Genomic DNA, 20638 nt, shown 5'->3' on the forward strand with positions numbered 1-20638 from the left:
TTTGAAATATTTGTTTATAAGCCTTGTCCGTTGAAGTTTCACTTCTACCAATCATATGAAAATCTACCCTTCAATCATCCAACAACATGTCTAGGCACTTTAGACATTCAAAGGAAATTTTTGGGAACTTTGATACATAAGTCTCGTAGTCAAATCGTGACGAGCAACACGCTTCTAATAATAGATTAGCTATGAAGCGCTTGAGACACTGTTGTCTTTGCGTAACTATCGCTCTGGTGGGTAACTAACGGCCATTCCCAATATTCAGTCTATCTCCGGTTGTGGCCTACTGGAGATAAAAAATCGTAACTATCGTTGACTTTTCTGTCCCAATAATAATATCGACGGTAACTCACCTTATCTGTACACGCTGTCTGTCAATGGGACGACCGCGACGTCTAGCTTACCAGCGATAGAAGTTTGTATGGAAATTACAATTCACGCGTCCCAATATAAGGCGATAAGAATGACTTATCGGGTATATTGGGACAGCTTCAGATTATTGACAGCTAATTACTGACAGAAGAAGGTAGTTATGTATCTCTATCTGTAGATAGTATATCGGGAACGGCCATAAGTAAAGCAAAGGAAGAAGGAAAGCACATTCTTAATTCAAAACATTTATTAACACTGAAGCAGTAGCAGGGGTAAGTCACGCAACCAGCTCTTCTATATTAACATTTTCCCGCGCTTCTTGAAATGCTGCGATGAGTGCTGCCAGCTCTATCCGCTCGCTACAACCGCTAGACAGGCGCACTTCACTTTCCGCCATCTTTATTAGCAACGATATCAAAACTTCCGGGGGTAGCTTCACTGCAACACCAAGATAAGGTATAAGAGCTTATTAAAGCCATGTATTCACTGAGAAACAATTCTTTATAAACACTATTTCAAAAGCAAAACCTATGTGTTTCTGAAATAGTTTAATATGTTTCTGAAACATGTGCAATGTATGCAGTAAACACTAATGGTGTTATTACAAAACTACAATTTTCTATTAGTCGCTTGAGTAGTTAGACACTGTTTAACAAAACGCATGTCTAAACCATGTTTAAATTATTTTTTCTACTACCACCGTACGTGTTTCTCGCGATGTTTCTATGCTCCCCGATTGGAGTGGACAAGTGTGGACGCGAGATTCAGTTATTTATAATCATGACAGTAGTGTGGGACGACAACATTTTTTTTTCTTTCGACTAGCCATTAAAAATAAATATACGCGGCACCCAACAACGCTATCCCTCAGGCGACATATTTAAACAACTGGGGTGTAGACGACCAAGTTCCCGAAACATTAAGTGTTGCTTCCATTGTTACAGAAACTTTGCTTCCGAAAAGTGTTTCTCAGTGAATAAATGGCTTTAAAAGAGAGAAAACGATGTTAAAGAAGACATAATGAAATGAAACTTGTTTATTTGTTTAAATCGTGGAAACATATAGACCTTAACATATCGGTGTACAAATATTTCATGGTCAATATTAGAATTATTACATTTATACGTCATACATATAACAAAGCTATAATGTCAATGTTTGCCGTTAGGTAGTCGTTTAATATTAAAAATACTAGGAGCTAATGACCCTTCTGTAAACCTATTTTAAGCCCTCGATTGCAAAAAACATGGCCGACATCGATCAGCTGTCTCGTATTTGACGTTTGTTTTTCGATGTCAGTCAGTTCATAGCTGTTATTAGTTATAATTAACAATCTATTTTTCGTTTTTGTCTTAAACTACTTTGTCACATACTTATTGTACTGTCAATAGTATTCCTTTTAATTGGCGTATCTATTCTGTATAATTTTTAATATACTCTTTTCATTTTGTTAGCTGTAAGGAATTATAAATAAACCTACAGACTAGGCCCGCTTCTCAAAACTTTACTTTTGACAAATGATTTGGATGTCTTTGGCACGAGACATTTTTGGCGAGACAACAGGCTTGTCGAATTGTTTAAAGACAAATATTGGCGGAATTAACACTAAAGAAAACTCAAATCATTTGTATAATTATGGATTTCCGCAAAGTAACGCCTACTTCAATAAAAAGAATAAAAAATGATAAGTAATTGACATCCATAGACAGTTCCTCGTTAAAACATATTTTTTGTACGAATGGCAACATTGTGTAGGTACTATAAAGACATATTACTTATCGGAGGTTTATCAAACGATTATGACTAAGGAATTTTAGCGAACGTTCGATAGGCTTAAAACACGTTTTAACTAATATAGGTTTGTACTTGTGATAAGCGTTTTATTATGAATAAGGCGGTTAGAATATGTGCGTTAGCTATTGATTTAATATTCTAAATACTAAGGAGCTAATGCCAAGCGTGGCCGACTGTTACGACTTGTCAATCAAAATCGGTTAAAATAACAATAGATCCGCTTTCCTTCTCTATCTTGTTATATCTCAAAGATGCCCTTCTCTTTGGCTCGCTTTGCTTTTCTATAGCTAGTGCACTGTTTTTTTTTATCCACTCACGCGGATTCGGTTTCATTCGTTAGTTAGGTCGCCGTAGTTCGCTATATGCGGACCAGGCCTCAAGTTAATGTGGATGCAAGTTAAAGAAAAATAAGTTCTAGGCCTTTGATCAAATATGTGCTACATTCAATGTTGTGATGGCCTTAAAAAAGGGCATAATAAACCAGGCCATCACGTTAGCGTTGCATTAAATAAAGTAATCACATTTATAGGTCACAAAAACAAGTTAGGAGTTTCTTATCGTATAATTTGTGAAACTCCGAAGCACTCTCGAAAAGTACCAAAAAGAGCTGACACTGGATTTGCGCGTTCGACACCATGAGGCAAAAGATGTTAGGTCTTAGTAGTCTCAATAATGATACGAACTTTTGAAGCCGAAACGCTATTTGGACGCTACTTCTAGTTGGCAGAAAAAGACATCTTTGTGATAACCCCATCTGCGGCCACAATGGGCATAACAGCCTCTCACTCAACAAAACGGAAACTATCCGTAAATGCCAAAAACAAACCTTGAATAAGACGCGGGCTGTTCTGTGGAAGATAGACCAAATGAAAAATTGGACTTTGTAAATATATACTTACATCTTTGAATAATAGTATGTATTTCTGTGAGAATGTCACCAAGCGCCAATCCTTTTAAGATTTTTAAATCCTGTATATCTGTTTCATGATTATTAAGTTCATTAAAGTGCTAACTAACACAACAATATGCGCAAAAATGTAAATATCTTCTTTTTTTTGGAAAAACTAGTCATGACGATTTAGTGTCCGAAAGAAATCCTAAAATCGAATATTTCTATGTAATTTAAGAAATATAAGTTCCTAGATTAATGTATTTTGCAGTGCCATTTATGTATCTCTCAACACAGTAAATAGGTTCAAAGGAAAATTAAAAGTTTCCAACGATAAGATACATTCTGATAAATTGGTAACACTGCGGAAAGACCAGTTCATACAATTGAGTGTACGAAAAGTGTATCATAACCAAGATATTATGTTTAACCATAGTTATAATTATATAACATAGAAATGCATTATAGTAAGGAGCTGCAACGTAATCTTGTCCTTTAAATACAACTTCTTGGTAAAATGACATGTGCTCTCGTGTATCATTGAAGATGAAATATAGGTCCACTTTAATAATCTAAGTGCGAAAAAAAATTTAAAGTAGTAACTTTAATTTTTTTTTCTAGTAAGATGTCTAAACTAGTATTTTATTTGTCTAGACATAATAAAATACTAGTTTAGACTAGTGCAAAATTTCTAGAATTTTGCACAAAAACCCGGATTTTGAACACAAAATGGCAAAAGGTTGTTGATGACGGGGGTAATAAAAACGTAATTTAATTATAATAAAAAGATTTTTCATCATAGTTCCAACATAATATGTATATACTATAGGTACATATTCCAATTTTATATTAGCAAAGTTAAATAATATAACAATTAACATTGTCTATAAATAAATATCGATTTAATATTTTCTAGTGATATAAAAGCAAAATAAACTTTTGAAATTTGGTTAAGTTTAACAAAATTTCACCAATTTCCAATCGTAAAAAAATCATGTCATGCTTATCTAAGTACTTAAAACTTTCTTGGTTTAAGATTTATGCATATTTTTTTAACATTCGTAGTAATTTGAGGGAAAAGTTTCATTAAATATCAATGAAACATTTTCTTCCATATACTTAAAATAATGACCCGGCGTAGGCCCAATGGGCGGCCATCACTTACCCCCTTATTCATAATACTCTGTCTTCTTCTATAAACCTAAGTCAGAATGAGAAAAAAACACTCCTAAGCGGCTGTTTAAAGTTAGCGGACCATTATGAATAACGGGGGTGAATGTTTACGTCCATTTAATCAATGGTATAGCTTAAAAAGGATACTCTTAAAGATAGTCGCAAAGTCGTGTTCATTGAGCAGCCAATTGAGTATACTGTTGATGTCGGAGCGCAGCGGGTGACCAACACACGTGTACACATTGTCCTCTGTGACGTCACGGTAGGCGAGCCACGTGCTCTGTAGCGTGTTCAGCACTTTGCGCATGTCACCGCCAGAGAGCGTTAGCAAGGCTTTTATACCGTCATCCGATACCTTTACACTGTCAAAATAGACAAACTTAAGATCTATCCCTAGCTTTACACTGTTACGGCCGTTCCCAATATATTATCTACAGATAGAGATAAACTACTGTAGATAGTATATTGGGATTTTTTTTATTACTTTTTTTAAGGTACCTATGGCGTATCGTCCCGGAAACACCACAATCCTTTAGTGGGCTCATTCCACACCTTTGTGGAACGTGGAAGAAAGTTCAAATGGTGGGGATGATATCCTAATTTGTCGCGTGTCGTGCGAAGATGGAATTCGGCGTGAAACACTTCCTGTGATAAATTCTACCTTCTACTGTCAGTAATTAGCTCTCAATAATCTGAAGCCGTCCCAATATACCCGATAAGTCATTCTTATCGCGTTATATTGGGACGCGTGAATTGCAATTTCCATACAAATTTCTATCGCTGGTAAGCTTTACGTCCTCTCATTGACAGACAGCGTGTACGGATAAGGTGAGTCACCGTCGATTAGTTTATTGGGACAGAAAAGTCAACGATAGTTACGATTTTTATCTCAAGTAGGCCACAATCGGAGATAGACTGAAAATTGGGAACGGCCGTTAGATATATTTTGTAAATTGTCCTTCAGTTTTACACTGCCAAAGTAGAGATACACTTTATGCATTATCCCTTAGTTTTTCCCTGTCAAAGTAATTTTCCCTCCTGTGATTTCATTTCATGAAACAGGAGAACGTGGGAGGCGGTGATCACTTAAAAAAAGATGAAGAATTTATACTTTACCAGGGCGCATTGTAATGGGCTGAGCTGAACGTCCTGTTCGTCTCGTCAATCTATCGTTTTATAAGGACATTTTTATACGTTGCCGTCTCATGACACTTTGCAACCCAACTCCACGACGCTCGAGTAAATCCCCATTTAGCGTCGTGGTCTCCCCTATTTCTCAAGGTGACAAGCGCAATTGCAGTGCCGCTACGAAATTTTGGGTTTTTCAAGAATCCTGAGCGGCACTATATTATAATGGGCAGAGCGTATCATGACATATAACTGGACATTGTCCAGGTGTTGACTTACTTCTCCTTATCAATGATCTCCTGTAATCGCGGCACTATCTGGTTCTGCTGCAGCGGCGCGAATCTGAAGCGAGTGCAGCGCGACTGAAGCGCTGGTATGATCTTGCCAAGGTAATTGCAGATTATACAAAACCTCACATTCTCCGTGTACTTTTCGATTACTGAAACAATATTATTTTTTATTCTTTGACTTTTTTAAACGACTTTCATATAGCCATCTGACATTCCAATTGGAACCAACATCAATTTTATTATTAATGATTGTTTGTCGAAGGGAACGATGGCTGGTGCATGCGTCAACTCGTGAACGAGTGCTGTTTGTGGTGCCAGGTGGACCTGTTATAGTTATATACAAATCGTTATATTTGTTGGATGGGATTTCTTATTATTAAGAAGTTATCACGACCATCATGTTCACGAAGCATCCTTAAATAAATAATGAATTGAATCTCTAAAGGTTGATGCATCCTATATAGGATAATGTATACAGTTTATTCTTTATTAATTTCTATGAAATATTATTAAAACACGATACATATATTGGATGCAGCACCAAACAAACTAATTTGTAATGTATATTACAGCCATTGTAACTCTTATTTGGTTGAAAAGAGTGGCCGTTGAGTTCCTTGAATTTTCTTCTCACGAGCTCTAATGGTATACATATATGGTAATACAATACAAAAGATTTACTAATTAAAAAGAAATATTCATAGTGGCGATTCAAAAGCGCTTAGTTCAAGCCTGGGCGGATTTGAAGAATGACTTCTTGACCCTTACGGTAAAGTGCAAGTGCACATTCTCTTGCAACACCAGAGGGATCACATGAGTGTTGCCAGCCTTTAAGGAAGGTGTGCTTTTTCTTTTGAAGGTAACCATGTCGTATCGTCCCGGAATAGCCGCATAAGGAAGCTCATTCCACAGCTTTGTTGTATGTGGAAGAAAGTTCAGATGGTGGGGATGATATCCTAATTTGTGGCGTGTCGTGCGCAGATGGAATTCGGCGTGAAACACTTCCTGTGATAAATTCAATGAAGCGACGTCTCTACGCAATGCCAGGTTATCGAGCCGTTCACAGAACACTGGGTCCACCACAATGCATTAACTTACTCATACCTGCTAAAACATGATTCAAAAATAAAAGACATCGCATATCACAAAATATATTATAATATCTAGTGTACAACACACACAGATGTAGATTCCTTCTTTTGAACTTGTCTCAGCGCGGCTCTGTTCATGATCAGTTTGCTGGCCTCTTCTTGTGGTTGGTTCTCTCTCTCTGGCACTTCTCGGACGGGAAGCTGACTGACAGGAGCTACTAGAGATGTCACTTTAGCTCCCATGACACGAGCTATCAACGTTGTGAATGCCGCGTTCACCTGAAATATATCTTGCTAAGTTATAGCTAATTTAGTAAGTAGATATTTTATTGTAATGAAAATTTGTTAGGGGCCATCCATAAATTACGTCACACGTTAAGGGGGAGGGAGAGACCTGGGGGGGGGGGTGCGACCAAGTGTGACAAGAGGAGGGGAGGGCTCCAAAATTTTGTGACATCACATTTCTTTCAAAATATAATAATTTATATGTAAGTATTACAACACTAAATTTAAACTACATACCTAATATGAAAAAAAGTGATCTAGGTAATATTTACCGTAAAGTATAAGAAGCATACAATGCAGCTTATGCTGATAAAAAAAAACAAAATACACAAGAGCAAGTTAACACATGGAAAGGTATGAAAAGTAGTGACAATGTTGAAAGAAACGTGAAATCTAAAATAAAATACTTGCAAATGAAACTGAATTTAAATGGAATTGAAAAGAATTTCGGAACACTGCTGTTTTAATTTCATAAATTTCTAAATATAAAATTAAAAAATATGTGGCATCACACTTGGTAATGGAGGGAAGGTGGGGGTTCCCATAAATGTGACCAGCTGGGACAAGGACGATAAGATACGACAAGTTCGTATGACGTTATGGATGACTCTTTTGTTGGAATATATTAATTAAATGTTCACTCAGATACAGAAATACAAATACAAAGTTCCAGTAGGGACCAAACCAAGTTCTTATTAGATAGACAAGCACACACAATATATAGTATTAGAGTAAATAATCAAATATTCTACCATTTCACCCGTTCGAGCAGACCCCTTAAATTTCTCAAGCGAATGATCAGCACCAAAAGCTGTAACAGAAGACAGCCGTACCGCCCTCTGGTGTTCCAAATCAGATTTATTACCAAACATTGCCATTAACGGTTTGTCCGTCTCATCTTTGTAGAGTTCTTCAACTTTTTCCACCCATTCGTTGAGTTTTTCAAAACTTGCGAGATTTGTAAGGTCATACACAAATATAATAATCTGAAAAAAAAAAACAATGATACCACTAATTTTTTCAGGTGACAATCAATTTATGAGAGACAAGTATGATTGTATGTATATGTATAATATTTATAATTTATTGACCTAGCATATACCATGTAAACTTAAAATCATAACGCAAAAAATACCTTTTATATTGTACAATTATTAGATTCACAACACCCACAGGCTTCGCTGAAAAAGTTTTTAGGGCTATCAGCATAGCCCGACATATGGGCCATGTTTCGGGGTCTTAATACTTAAATGTATTTTTCTCTTCTAATAATAAAAATTGTTAAAGAGATTCTATAACAGATAAAATGTAGAAAAAATCTTTTTAAACTTCCTTTTCATTCTATTAGTTATGCAAGCATAGCTTGTAGTAAATATGATTTACAGATTTACATGGTACGAGGGCTGCACTAAAAGCATAGGGGATGGAATATTTCCACTGTGCCTGTCATATTAAAATCTTTTTAATTGAAAACTCCTTGGTTTTAAGAATCGAATACCATTTATTTATTTAAAAGTTTAGTTGTTGAGAAAATGGAATTGACTCGAGAAAATTCTAGAGCGATGATTTATTATGACTTTCGAAGTGGTTTAACACAAAAACAGTGTGTTGACCGGATGATTTCTGTATTTGGTGGTGAAGCCCTATCCAAAACCACAAATTATCGCTGGTTTGCTGAATTTCAACGTGAATGTGTCAAGCTCAGTGATGATCCCCGTCAAGGTCGTCCAAATACTGCAGTCACCAAAGAAAACGTTGATGCTGTGCGTAAGCTGATTGAGGAAGATCGACATGTACACATACCGCGAAATTCAGACAACCTTAGACATTGGCATTAGTCAAATACAAATAATCTTGCATGAACAATTAGGTGTAAAAAAGTTGTTTTCCCATGGATACCGCATTTGCTTTGTGAAGAGCAAAAAGCGGCTCGCGTTACTTGGTGCGTCAGAACTCTCAAAAGATTCCACGCAGGATCCTCAAATGCTGTATACAACATCGTATCAGGTGACGAATCCTGGATATACGCGTATGAACCCGAAACAAAAAACCAGTCACGAGTTTGGGTGTTCGAAAATGAGTTAATGCCAACAAAAATTGTTCGTTCACGGAGTGTAGCAAAAAAAATGGTGGCCACGTTTGTCTCCAAAACCGGCCATGTTGCAACTATTCCTCTTGAGGGACAAAGAACGGTTAATGCAGAATGGTATGATAGCGTTTGTTTGCAACAAGTCGTTTCTGAACTCCGTAAAGAGAACTGCAACCGCCGCATCATCCTCCATCACGACAATGCGAGTTCTCACACCGCGCACAGAACAAAAGAGTTTTTAGAGCAAGAAAACATAAAATTATTAGACCATCCGCCGTACAGCCCCGACCTAAGCCCTAAAATAAAGAATAAATTGCGTGGTCAGAGATTTTCATCACCTGAAGAAGCTGTGGACGCCTACAAAACGGCCATTTTGGAGACCCCAACTACCGAATGGAATGGTTGCTTCAATGATTGGTTCCATCGTATGGAAAAATGTGTCAAATTTCGAGGAGAATACTTCGAAAAGCAATAAATACATTTTTAAATAGTAATGTTGTGTCATTTCCTTGATTCCCGAAATTTTCAGTGCCGCCCTCGTAGTATATAGAAGTATGTGTTGAATATAATTCCAGTATGATAGCATCATTTTTATTAATATCCACTACAAAATGAAACTACTAACATCAGAGGCGTAAAGATAGTTGCCTAACATTGTAGTGGACAATGTGTTGCCTGCCACATCGCAAAGCTGCACCTGAACTGGAGGACGAAGCCCAAGACACTGGCCGGCTGTCACCTCCGCGCCGTGAGTACTGCCACTGGCGCCACTTCCACCCAGATATCTGTTGCATAAGCTAGTCTGTGTAATACATTACATTTATAAGTAATCCATATCCAGGTAACAATTTAGTATCGGGTCGCAGAGGGAAGGGGGGGGGGGGGGGAAGGAGATGTCCGCTCTCCCCTGGAACTCCCACGAAAAGGTAACGTACCATTCTCTTGAAAATCAAATTAATGTAACCTAACCTCAAAAAATAAGAGTTCCTTAAAGGCCAAGTAAAAGCCAACTAGCATATTTAAAAAAAAAACACCTAACATGTCCGAGTCGGGGTATGAGTTACGACTCAATTCTGAAGCTCGCTTTTACGTGCTTAGTTCTTCACGGTAACTGAGTACACTAACTTTCTTCTAAGCCCACTTCTAGGTTGTTAGAAAAACAAAAACATAATATTATAATGGAATCCTTGGGTCAATTCTTGAGAGTCGACCTCTCGAATTCAATGACGAGTGATCTCATGTCATATGTGACTGATCAATATATGATTATCAAACAATTAATTTTTCAAGATTATTTTCACTTGAACCGAATTATACGTTTTTATCATAAAATATGACTATTTATTTTCATTTAATAAGTATTTATTTTTGGGTGTATGTAGGTGATGTTGATAAACTCTTCATTGAATTCTAAATATTGGCTATCAATATTCGGCCAGACTTCTGTATACTCCATTTTCGCTTTTTATCTGATTTGAGTTGAGATTTTTTTTTTATAATTTCTCAAAAAATATGCATTACCTGTTAACAAGAATAGTAGCGTTATGATCGGAGATCCAATATCTACCAGCTTTAATATCATTTACAACTCCTGCGACATGATACTAAAACTACAAAAAACAAGGCCTGTTTCCCGCCGCTTTTTTTTAAATCTTACGACATTGATATTAGGCTTGGGCTCCAGACCTATACAGCCTACTATTAAATTAATTTTGTAATATATAATTTTTTTAATTAATTAAATAACCTACCGTGTTTTAATTTAAATTTTAATATCTTTTATGTCTTAAAAAACACATGAGGCAAATAAATAAAAGTAAATATTATAAAATAACAAATTCTATCTCTGAACTATTTATTGTGTTTGGCTGTATGGCTCATTTTCTTTGCCTTAATATAGATACATTAATGAGTAGATACGTTAATGCACTTGTGCACAAAAATCGATGTTGTGCAGCCCATATCGTGCACAAATAAGCAATTTCAGAGCATGAGAAGTGAAAAGTATATTTTTAACTGTGTAATACAAGCATTGATCGTATATACTTAATACTAAAAGTCAGCATGATCAGGTTAGTAGTACAAAAATTGGTCTATTGTTCTTGTTGATATGTTGCCAATATAAAAATTAATAATAATAATAATAAGAATGGACTTACTTTTCCAGTTCCCGGTTCTCCAACAAGTGTGATTTTAATTATTTTACTTTGAATTTCCTCATCTTCAGTGTCTGACATTATTTAGTGTCATATGAAGTCACAATATCCTTTATTTATAATCCGTTAAAATAAAATATAGATGTCATGAAAATGAGATAGTATTCATTAGCTAATTTGATATAGCAAATATTTTGAATTCCCTTAAATATCACCATAGTAACCAGTGACCAACACAAATGGCAAGATATTTATAGAATAAATATAACCTGAGAGTTGAACAAAGCATGCAGAGTTTTATGGCGAGGCGGCACCTGCACGGAGCGCCAGCGGTCGTGGGTTCGAGTCCCGCATCGTTTATAAAATTTTGTTTTTCAATTTTTATTTGTGTATTAATCCTAGAAGTGAGGGTTATCACTTTAAAAACATAACATATTGTTTAGATTTACTTTAATTTTTACAAGAGCGACATCTCAAGTCAATTTCCTAATATGCAAATATTGGGGTTGAGCAGGTTATCAACTGTAAAGTAGATCCTGTAGATGAAGCCACAACCTGAGAGTTGAACAAAGCCAGCAGAGTTTTATGGCGAGGCGGTACTCGAACGGTTAGCTCAGTTGCTTGGAGCACCGGCACGGAGCGCCGCAGGTCGTGGGTTTGAGTCCCGCATCGTTCATAAAATTTTGTTTTTCAAATTTTATTTGTGAATAAATATAAGTTTTAACTTTCAAATACATAACGATAGGCTTTCTCTTTTCATTTGGTCACTATTTTGTAGTCACTAAGTAGCAACATGTTTGGTTATGAAAGTCAACAATTTATGAGCATTAAGTAAGGGGAGTAAGGGGTTTCGCCTTAGTTGTTCCACTCAGCACTACACGGATATTAAATGTTTGAATCTGGAGCCCTATTACTAAAATAGAAATACGAACGTTTCGGTTTACGGATCGTACTTTTTCTTATTACGAAAGTGTTTCGGATCCGAAGATCGCAACGAAGTTCGCGATTAGACATTTTGTTTCGTTTACCTTATTCCCAAATTCACTTGTGTCTATGGTTCCGAAACGAAAACCGTCTGCTATTCGGATCCGAAGTACTTTCGTAATAGGATTTAAGTTCGTCGTTCTTTCGTTGCAGACCGAAACTTCGGCTTTCGATTTTGATAATAGACCTCCTGATCACTAATACAATGTGACATACAAATCGCGAGTGTAAGACGTAGCTTGTCACGCACTAAGTAGTAAACCTGGCCTGTATGAATCGGTTGTCTGATAACAGCAAGAGGCTCTATTTAGACGTCTAAATTATATAAGGTTTGAATTAATTTGTTTCGTAACATATTTCTGGAATATTGTTTTTTTTTAATGAAAATAACCGGCACCTATTACAATGCAGTGCCGGTCAGGATTCTTGAAAACACATAAATTCTGAGTGCCACTACAATTATTGCGCTCGTCACCTCGAGACATAAGATGTTAAGTCTCATTTGCCGAGTAATTTCACTAGCTACGGCGCCCTTCAGACCGAAACACAGTTATGTTACACATTACACATTACTGCTTCATGGCAGAAATAGGCGCAGTTGTGGTACCCATAATCTAGCCGACTTCCTGTGCAAAGGAGCTTCCCACTGGTAAAAAACCTCCCATTGTTATGGGTCATCAAGCTCTGTGGCGGCTCTAGTTAGGACGGACGCAACGCGCTTGAAAATAAATATTTACTTCTGATTATTGTAAATATATACCCACGTATTTATAAATGTAAAGTATAAATCTGATGATCGGTAGTGAAGTATTAGACCGTACATAGGGGTTTTGTTTATTTAGATATGTATAACTTTGAGATTTTCTTGTATCGAATTAACAATAACTTTTTTTTTCAAATTATTGTATTATTTAGAGTCCTTAAATATTGTGTATAATGTATATAGTAAATGACAGAAGCATGTTTTAGTAATAACGCACGAGAAGGAAACCAAAGAACGGATTTATTTTACAATTACAAATCGCTGCCTCGTTGTGGCCTTAAATAACAAACCCGCAAAATTATAGATAATCTTAAAAGAAAAATAAACATCTTTGCTATATTTAACTGTATCTTTTTTAAATATATTCCAATAAAGTAATAAATGACATCCACAGAAGTCGAATCCGCTTACAAGTTAGACACTAACAAAAAATTTAACTAAACTGATATGCGGAAAGTTTGCCAATACTGACAGTGAAGTAACAAATGCGGCATTAAAGGGTATGTTCCGATATGCACTGCGAGCACTGCAGTGCTATCACTGTTGAAAAAATCGTTCAGTTATAGACTGTCAGTATACTGCCGCAGTACCCTAGGGCGTCATGACGTCATAAATTGCCGCCACATTCTACTGTGAGCACTGGCGTTTTCGAGGTAAGTTACTCGCAGTACTTTGATCAAGTGATCAGTCAAAACCACTCGAGTGCCTTAAGTCTTAATTTAAATATTTTTAATTTGACAGTACTCCAACAACAGTTTTTTTAAAAACTAGAAAACTTTAATAGACTCATTTGAATGCTGCGTCAAAAAATGCGACTGACAGTATACTGGATTGCGTTCCGTTTTAAATAGTAACCAGTATAACTGGCTATAAAGGAACGGCTTCACAGTATACTAAATTGACGTCACACTGTACAGTGGTCGCAGTGTATATCGGAACATACCCAAAAATCGTGGAAAAATGGTGCATAGAAAACGACCTATCAGTTAACCGAACGAAAACGGAACTGGTATTGTTGACAAACAAAAGAGTTCTGGGTAATAACAAACTGCCGAAACTGTTTAACACTGAACTCAAATAAACAAGCGAAGGTATTTAGGCGTAATACTAGACAGCAAGTTAATCTGGGCGCCCACATAGATGCGAAGATAAATACGGCCACAATATTCTTCTGGAAATGCCGTAGAATGATAGGGAAGACATGGGGTCTTGCTCCGAAAATCGTACGGCTTTACACAGCTGTGATACGGCCTGTGATATGTTATGGTGCAGTAGTTTGGTGGTCACGCACTAAACTCAGAACCACGTGTAAAAAATTACAACGATTTCAAAGACTAGTATCACAGGATGCATGCGAACTACACCTACTGCAGCCTTAGAAGCAATGCTAAATCATCCGGCTCTACACCACTTTATAAAACAAGAGGCGGCCTCCGCCGCAGTAAGGTTGAAAACTCTAGATCTTTGGAGAACCAATCAACCCCCACACCCAGAGGTCTAGACGGAAGTGATTGAAAAGGAGCCTCTGTTACTTCTTCTTCATACTACATCTTCGGTAAGAAATACAAAATACAGCTGTACGAAGAACCAAAAGAGGACTTTAATGTTATAGACCTCTGGATTTTCACCGATGGCTAGAAAACAAGGTCTGGCACGGGATACGGAGTGTTCTCGGAAGATCTAAATATAAAAATAGCCGCACCACTTGGAGCTCAGAACACTGTCTCCCAAGCAGAGTGCATGGGTATCATAGAAGCGGCTACAGCTACTTTGGCACGAAAGGTAAAGGATTACTCAATCCGCATCCTCTCAGATAGCAAATCAGTACTACAAGCTCTACAAAGCAACACTATCATCTCAAAGCTAATATACGACTGTCAACAGTGTCTGGTGGAGTTATGTGCAAATGGGAACCAAGTAACTCTTCAATGGATAAAGGGTCACAGTGAATCACGCGGCAACGATGCTGCGGATGAACTGGCCAGGAGAGGCTCGGAGATGACAGCGATAGGACCAGATCCAATCGGCCCCCTCCTCTCTAGATGGCCTGCAATAGTCATACGAGAACATACCAAGGAATTACAAAGTGAATACTTGACGGAAGTGAGTGGGTGTAGACAAGCAAAAGAGGCCCTACTCCAAATAGACTTAAGGCTCTCTCGCAAGCTACTAAAACTCCCACGCCAAAGATTAATTAAAGTAACCCATGAAATAACGGGTCTTTTAACAAACATCTGTTTAGTATAGGTGTCACAGACAGCCCGCTGTGCAGAGCCTTGCATGGAGGCAGAAGAGACGGCCGCACACATTCTGGAGTGTAGTAGTGTGGCCACTTACCGGGCCAAACACCTGGGGTCACCGAGGACTCTCCCCGAGGTCATGTGTGTCATCAAGAGGTTTGATTAACTACCTTGAGGAGCTGGGATGGCAAGATTAGCTGCCCACCTCACCACGAAAAATAGGCGCGACATAGTCGTCGATTTGCGGATTGTAGCCCGTGATAACCTATACACAATAACAAATTTAAAAATTTATCAAAACATTAATAAACAATAAAATATCTATTGTTAAATATCTATTTATCTTTGATAGCTTGTGTAATGGGAGCTGATGTGACCTCACAGTTGGCTGTCCATCCAAGAAGTGCCAGAGAGGGAGAACAAACCACAGAAATGGCCAGCAAGCTTATCATGAACAGAGCCATGCTGAGACAAGTTCAAAAGAAGGATTCCACATCTATTTGTGTTGTTTAGCAGACATAATAATTTAATATGTAATGTATTTTTTTTGAATCATTGAATGTTTTAACAAATTGTTTAGGTGTCTAGCAAAGCTTATAAATACACCATTATTTTATATCCAGATTGGTAAAATAAAAAGCTTAGAAAGTGACTACCCTACAGGTAGACTCTAAAAATCTAAACATTTCAGGGTACACCCTGAGTTACTACTGTAAAATGAGTAAACTAATACACAGAAGTATGTGTTGAAGCTTGTAGGCCTGCAAGTATGTTTGGGATGAATTGTGACCACAGTGTGTACTTAGACTGCTATTACTGCAGCAGAAAAAACAGAAACAACTTAGTTTTTTCATAATTAACATGACTATATTGAGCCCTAAAAAGACTAAGTACAGCCATACAATTTAAAATTACAAACATGTTAAATCTAATTACAAAAACTTTTAGAGACACAAAATATTATAAGTAGACTAGCTGACCCAGCAAACATTGTATTGCCGATATTAAAATCGCGATCCAAAAGTAACTGTTGATCGTAGATGGGTGAAAATTTGAAGTTGTATGTATTTTTTAATGATGACTCATAATCAAACAAATTTAAAAAAAATAAAAAATAAAATTTCGTGTGGACCACCCTTAACATTTAGGGGGATGAAAAATAGATGTCCGATTCTCAGACCTACCCAAGATGCACTCGAATGTCAAGCCGTTTCGGAGGAGTTCAATGTTTAAAACCATGACAGGAGAATTTCATATATTAGATTAAAAGGATAAAATGATTTTTAAATGCAAATTACAAATGAATATTAAATCAACATAAACTTACACAACAAATACTATTGTATTACTACTTACTTCTTCTCAAAGCATTCTGGGCATCATTGGTCATTGCGTCAGCTTCATCAAGGATGATCAATTTTGGTCCAGCTTTAAATATGGTCCTTGTGGATGCAAAACTCAGTATTTGTCCTCTGACAATGCCTATACCTCTATCATCAGATGCATTCAGCTCTAACACCTATAATTTTAATGTATTTTTAGTATAAATATTAATGTACCTACACAATAATTTTTTTTATCTTCTATAAAATAAAGATAGAATTTAAATGTCTCTTTGGAATATCAACAAACATCTTTTAATAGTAGCATTATTATGAACATTTCAGAATTTTCTTAAATTTTGTCATATTGTCTTATTAGCCATATTGATAGGACTATCACTAGCAGATAGTGCATGTTTTAACACACAATAAATGATGACCACATTAAATCATTAAAAAGTGTATAGTTGTGATCAAAATCTTTTTTTTTATGAATAAAGGGACGAGATGAGCATGACGTTCAGCTGATGGAAATTGATACGCCCTGCCCATTACAATGTAGTGCCGCTTAGGTTTCTTGAAAAACCCAAAAATTCTGAGTGGCACAACAATAATTGCACTTGTCACCTTGAGACATAAGATGTTAAGTTTCATTTGCCCAGTAATTTTACTAGCTATGGCGCCCTTTTGACCGAAACACAGTAATGTTTACACATTACTGCTTCACAGCAGAAATAGGCGCTTATCTATCCAATGTCCGAATAGAACTCATTGTTACTATTGAATTTTATTATGCCTTAAAATAAATATTCATCAATAAAATAAATAGAAACTATTTCTATATTCTATTGGAGCTACATATCAACCAATTTATGGTTCTACAAATAAAAAAATGTTTTGATTATATTTTTATTGTTATCTATATATGAAGGAATATAATCCAACTGGAAAAACATTGATTTACATTTTTTTTTATGGAATAGGAGGACAAACGAGCGTACGGGTCACCTGTTGTTAAGTGATCAGCGCCGCCCACAATCTCTTGCAACACCAGAGGAATCACAGGAGCGTTGCCTGCCTTTAAGGAAGGTGTACTTTACTCGCATTTTTGAAGAAACCTATGTCGTACCGGAAACACCGCACAAGGAAGCTCATTCCATAGCTTTGTAGTACGTGGAAGAAAGCTCTTTGCAAACCGCACTGTGGAGGACCGCCACACATCCAGATGGTGGGGATGATATCCTAACTTGTGGTGTGTTGTGCGAGGGTGGAATACATACATACATACCATAGAATTGAACTGTTGAGGTGTATACAACTGTTTAGCACATGCCAATATTGTGGAAGTCTTGCCAGTTCCTGGTGGTCCATAGAAAAGTAAGTGAGGGAGCTGATTTTGATTCATAAATTGACTAACTGAAACAATACTAATGTAAGTAAAATGATATAAGAAACATAATATAGTATTGTGAACATGAAGTTAAATTAATTTATTGTGTAGGTAATAGTAGTCTCTTCTATTTGGCTAATTTAAATTGGCATATAAAAAAGTCAACAAAAATTAAATAAATCCTTAAAACTACAATTTTTGGCAATTAACCATTTCATGAACTAGAGTGCAGTAAATCGTTTCTGGGCTCATATGGGTATTGAAATAATAATATTGGTACTGGTACCCAGCTGAAATGATGGAAATAAGTAAGCTTTTTAAAATTATTTACAGAGAACCAATTGCTGCCTACAAACTTACTTGTTTTAATAATATCGTCATGGGAGACGAGGTCTTCTAATTTTGACGGTCTATATTTTTCTACCCTGCAAATAAGAAATATATTTTTTAATTTAAAATAATTGTCAATAATTAAATTTTTGAATAGAGTATTAATGAATTCATACCATGGTAAATTTACTGTGCCTTCACCAACCGTCATTTTGATTTGTGATACTTTATTTTAAGACTTCTTTCTTATTTGCAGAACTATGTTGTTAAGTATTTATTGAACAGTGTTTTTCATTAATCAATAGCTATCTTATCCTATTAATTAACATCTAAAAAACTTCGCGCGTAAATATTGTAAATGATTTATTATGTTTTGTAAGTCGGCGAATGTGACAGTTTTGAATATGTCATTGTCAAATGTCAATAGCTGTCATTGTCTAGGTCTAAGAGCAATTATCAAGCCCAAAAAATTTAACAATAAATTGAGCTGTACAGCCAGTGCTTGACTTTTCTAAACTACGCGAAACGCAATGCAGTGAAAAAAGACAGTTTTATCTTACCTTCTCTGTCTTGAATTGCAATTTTTTGAAGCCATTTTAATACATTTATCACTAGTCTGGTGAACATTGCGTGTGAATAAAGTACTGTTACAGCAAAAAAAGTGTATATTTGTTTATATTGTACGTTTCAGTAAACGCATCTAGTCAAAAATTACATGGCTTGCTTTGCGTGGATGTAAAAGCCGTAGCATTGAGAATTCAGATGAAAACGGGAATTTATCATTAGTGTTTTTGAGCTATTTTTTATTTGTGTGTTATAAAATATTGGTTTTTTAATTTACTTTGTGAACTCTTATGCTTATACTTTCCATATAAAAATGAATAAACTCATCTAATAGCCATTTTGTTTTAGAAAAATATAATTTGCTTAATATTGGTTTCGTAGTGTTGTGGAGTCAGATTGTTGTTATCGATACGATGAACATCGATGACGTGTGGATTACAGGGGAAGTCTTTATTTGCTTGTGTAACTGTATAGAATACAATAAATAAATTGAAACTCGAAATTTAAGTTATAAGGACTATTTTTACACTTATTTACTATAATAAAATAAAAAATATTTAAACGTTTATTCTCAGATAACTACGATCCATTGTTAGTAAACTTATAATCTAATTGTTTTAGTAATTATAAATACGAAGGGACATATTTATTTTTATTAAATGGTCAACATACGGACAGTCCACGCTGTCGGCTATCGCCTTCAGATAATAATTATTACTGCTGCCACGAATTCGGCGGAGAAGAGAAGCCGCTTTTTTACGTAGGACGGCGCCAAAGCTATCGACCTCTGCGTGCACAAACATAGCTGACGCGCTCCAAAAACGTGGCAGCTGCAACACTGCTCTCAAGGCGTTGTTATACTGGACTCGCAGGGCGCTGTACGATTTATTAGTGTAGCACGCCCACAGGTATATGTAAGCCCTATACATATTACACATTTAACATGTGTAAAAAAAACAAGTGCGTTATGGACTTATGGGGCATGTCTGAGGCTATATTAATTTGATTGAATGAAAATTTCATTCCATTTCCTTTAAATTTTATAATTATTTGTTTACGATTAAGATTAGATAGCTCTACCTGTGTATTCAAAATCCACTGTAATTGCATTATATAGAATCGTTTTGTGAGCTTGCTTTGTTCGAATTATTTTTGTAATGTTGTAGTTATCATGTGTGTGCTATAACACGGTTCAATGTAAAGTAAAATGGCTTTGCTTGCGCAGGCGTCGTCTCCTTCCCTCAAATATGTGCAAAGGGAACAATGGCTAGTCTATGACGCATAGACTCGTGAACGGGAGCTGCTTTTGCTAGCGTTTGATTATGAATAAGGCGGTTAGAATATAGCCCAATAATGTGTGACTAATTATATTTATCAATATGTGCGTCAGCTATTGATTTTATTTTAAATACTAAGGAGCTAATGCCAAGCGTGGCTGACTGTTACGACTTGTCAATCAAAATCGGTTAAAATAACAATACATTTAAACAATATGTTATGTTTTTAAAGTGATAACCCTCACTTATAGAATTAATACACAAACAAAATTATATGAACGATGCGGGACTCGAACCCACCACCTCCGGCGTTCCATGCCGGTGCTCTAACAAACTGCCACAACCTTAGAGTTGAAAAAAGCAAACAAGATTTTATAGCGATAATTTACTCGAACGGTTAGCTCAGTTCAGTGCTCGGTTCGATTCCCGCATCGTTCATAAAATTTTGTTTTTCAAATTTTATTTGTGTAATAATAGATTTGCTTTCCTTCTCCTAGC

The 20638-nt window shown here is 36.2% G+C and overlaps 2 protein-coding genes across 2 annotated transcripts; both read right to left on the bottom strand.

Annotated features, from left to right (window-relative positions):
• Positions 1 to 604: 604 nt before the first annotated feature.
• Positions 605 to 18674, bottom strand: LOC126975973 (replication factor C subunit 5). Its single transcript, XM_050824107.1, has 8 exons — positions 18476 to 18674; positions 18330 to 18394; positions 17868 to 17995; positions 16614 to 16776; positions 5639 to 5798; positions 4379 to 4593; positions 3069 to 3146; positions 605 to 813 (listed from the first exon to the last, which is right to left on the bottom strand). Exons 1-8 carry the CDS (start codon positions 18508 to 18510, stop codon positions 653 to 655), a joined length of 1005 nt encoding a protein of 334 aa, XP_050680064.1. The 5' UTR covers positions 18511 to 18674; the 3' UTR covers positions 605 to 652.
• LOC126975976 (ras-related protein Rab-28-like) lies at positions 6785 to 11702 on the bottom strand. The gene is made up of 4 exons (XM_050824113.1): positions 11274 to 11702; positions 9740 to 9916; positions 7778 to 8011; positions 6785 to 7019 (listed from the first exon to the last, which is right to left on the bottom strand). The coding sequence occupies exons 1-4, from the start codon at positions 11349 to 11351 to the stop codon at positions 6813 to 6815; spliced, it is 696 nt and encodes a 231-aa protein (XP_050680070.1). The 5' UTR covers positions 11352 to 11702; the 3' UTR covers positions 6785 to 6812.
• Positions 18675 to 20638: the final 1964 nt, after the last annotated feature.

This window comes from Leptidea sinapis, chromosome 38, assembly GCF_905404315.1.
Source record: "Leptidea sinapis chromosome 38, ilLepSina1.1, whole genome shotgun sequence".
Taxonomy (NCBI): Eukaryota; Metazoa; Arthropoda; class Insecta; order Lepidoptera; family Pieridae; genus Leptidea; species Leptidea sinapis.

Bases quoted from the DNA above. Each gene is read 5' to 3' on its own strand.
- LOC126975976 (XM_050824113.1), bottom strand. From the start codon at position 11,351: ATGTCAGACACTGAAGATGAGGAAATTCAAAGTAAAATAATTAAAATC. The intron at 8,012-9,739 runs GTTAGTAGTTTC...TTTTTTTTTCAG, and splicing joins ACTATCTTTACGCCTCTGAT to ATTATTATATTTGTGTATGA. The intron at 7,020-7,777 runs GTAGAATATTTG...GATATATTTCAG, and splicing joins CTGCTCGAACGGGTGAAATG to GTGAACGCGGCATTCACAAC.
- LOC126975973 (XM_050824107.1), bottom strand. From the start codon at position 18,510: ATGACGGTTGGTGAAGGCACAGTAAATTTACCATG. The intron at 17,996-18,329 runs GTAAGTTTGTAG...GTATTGTTTCAG, and splicing joins TGACGATATTATTAAAACAA to TTAGTCAATTTATGAATCAA. The intron at 814-3,068 runs GTAAGTATATAT...TTGGTGTTGCAG, and splicing joins ACATACTATTATTCAAAGAT to TGAAGCTACCCCCGGAAGTT.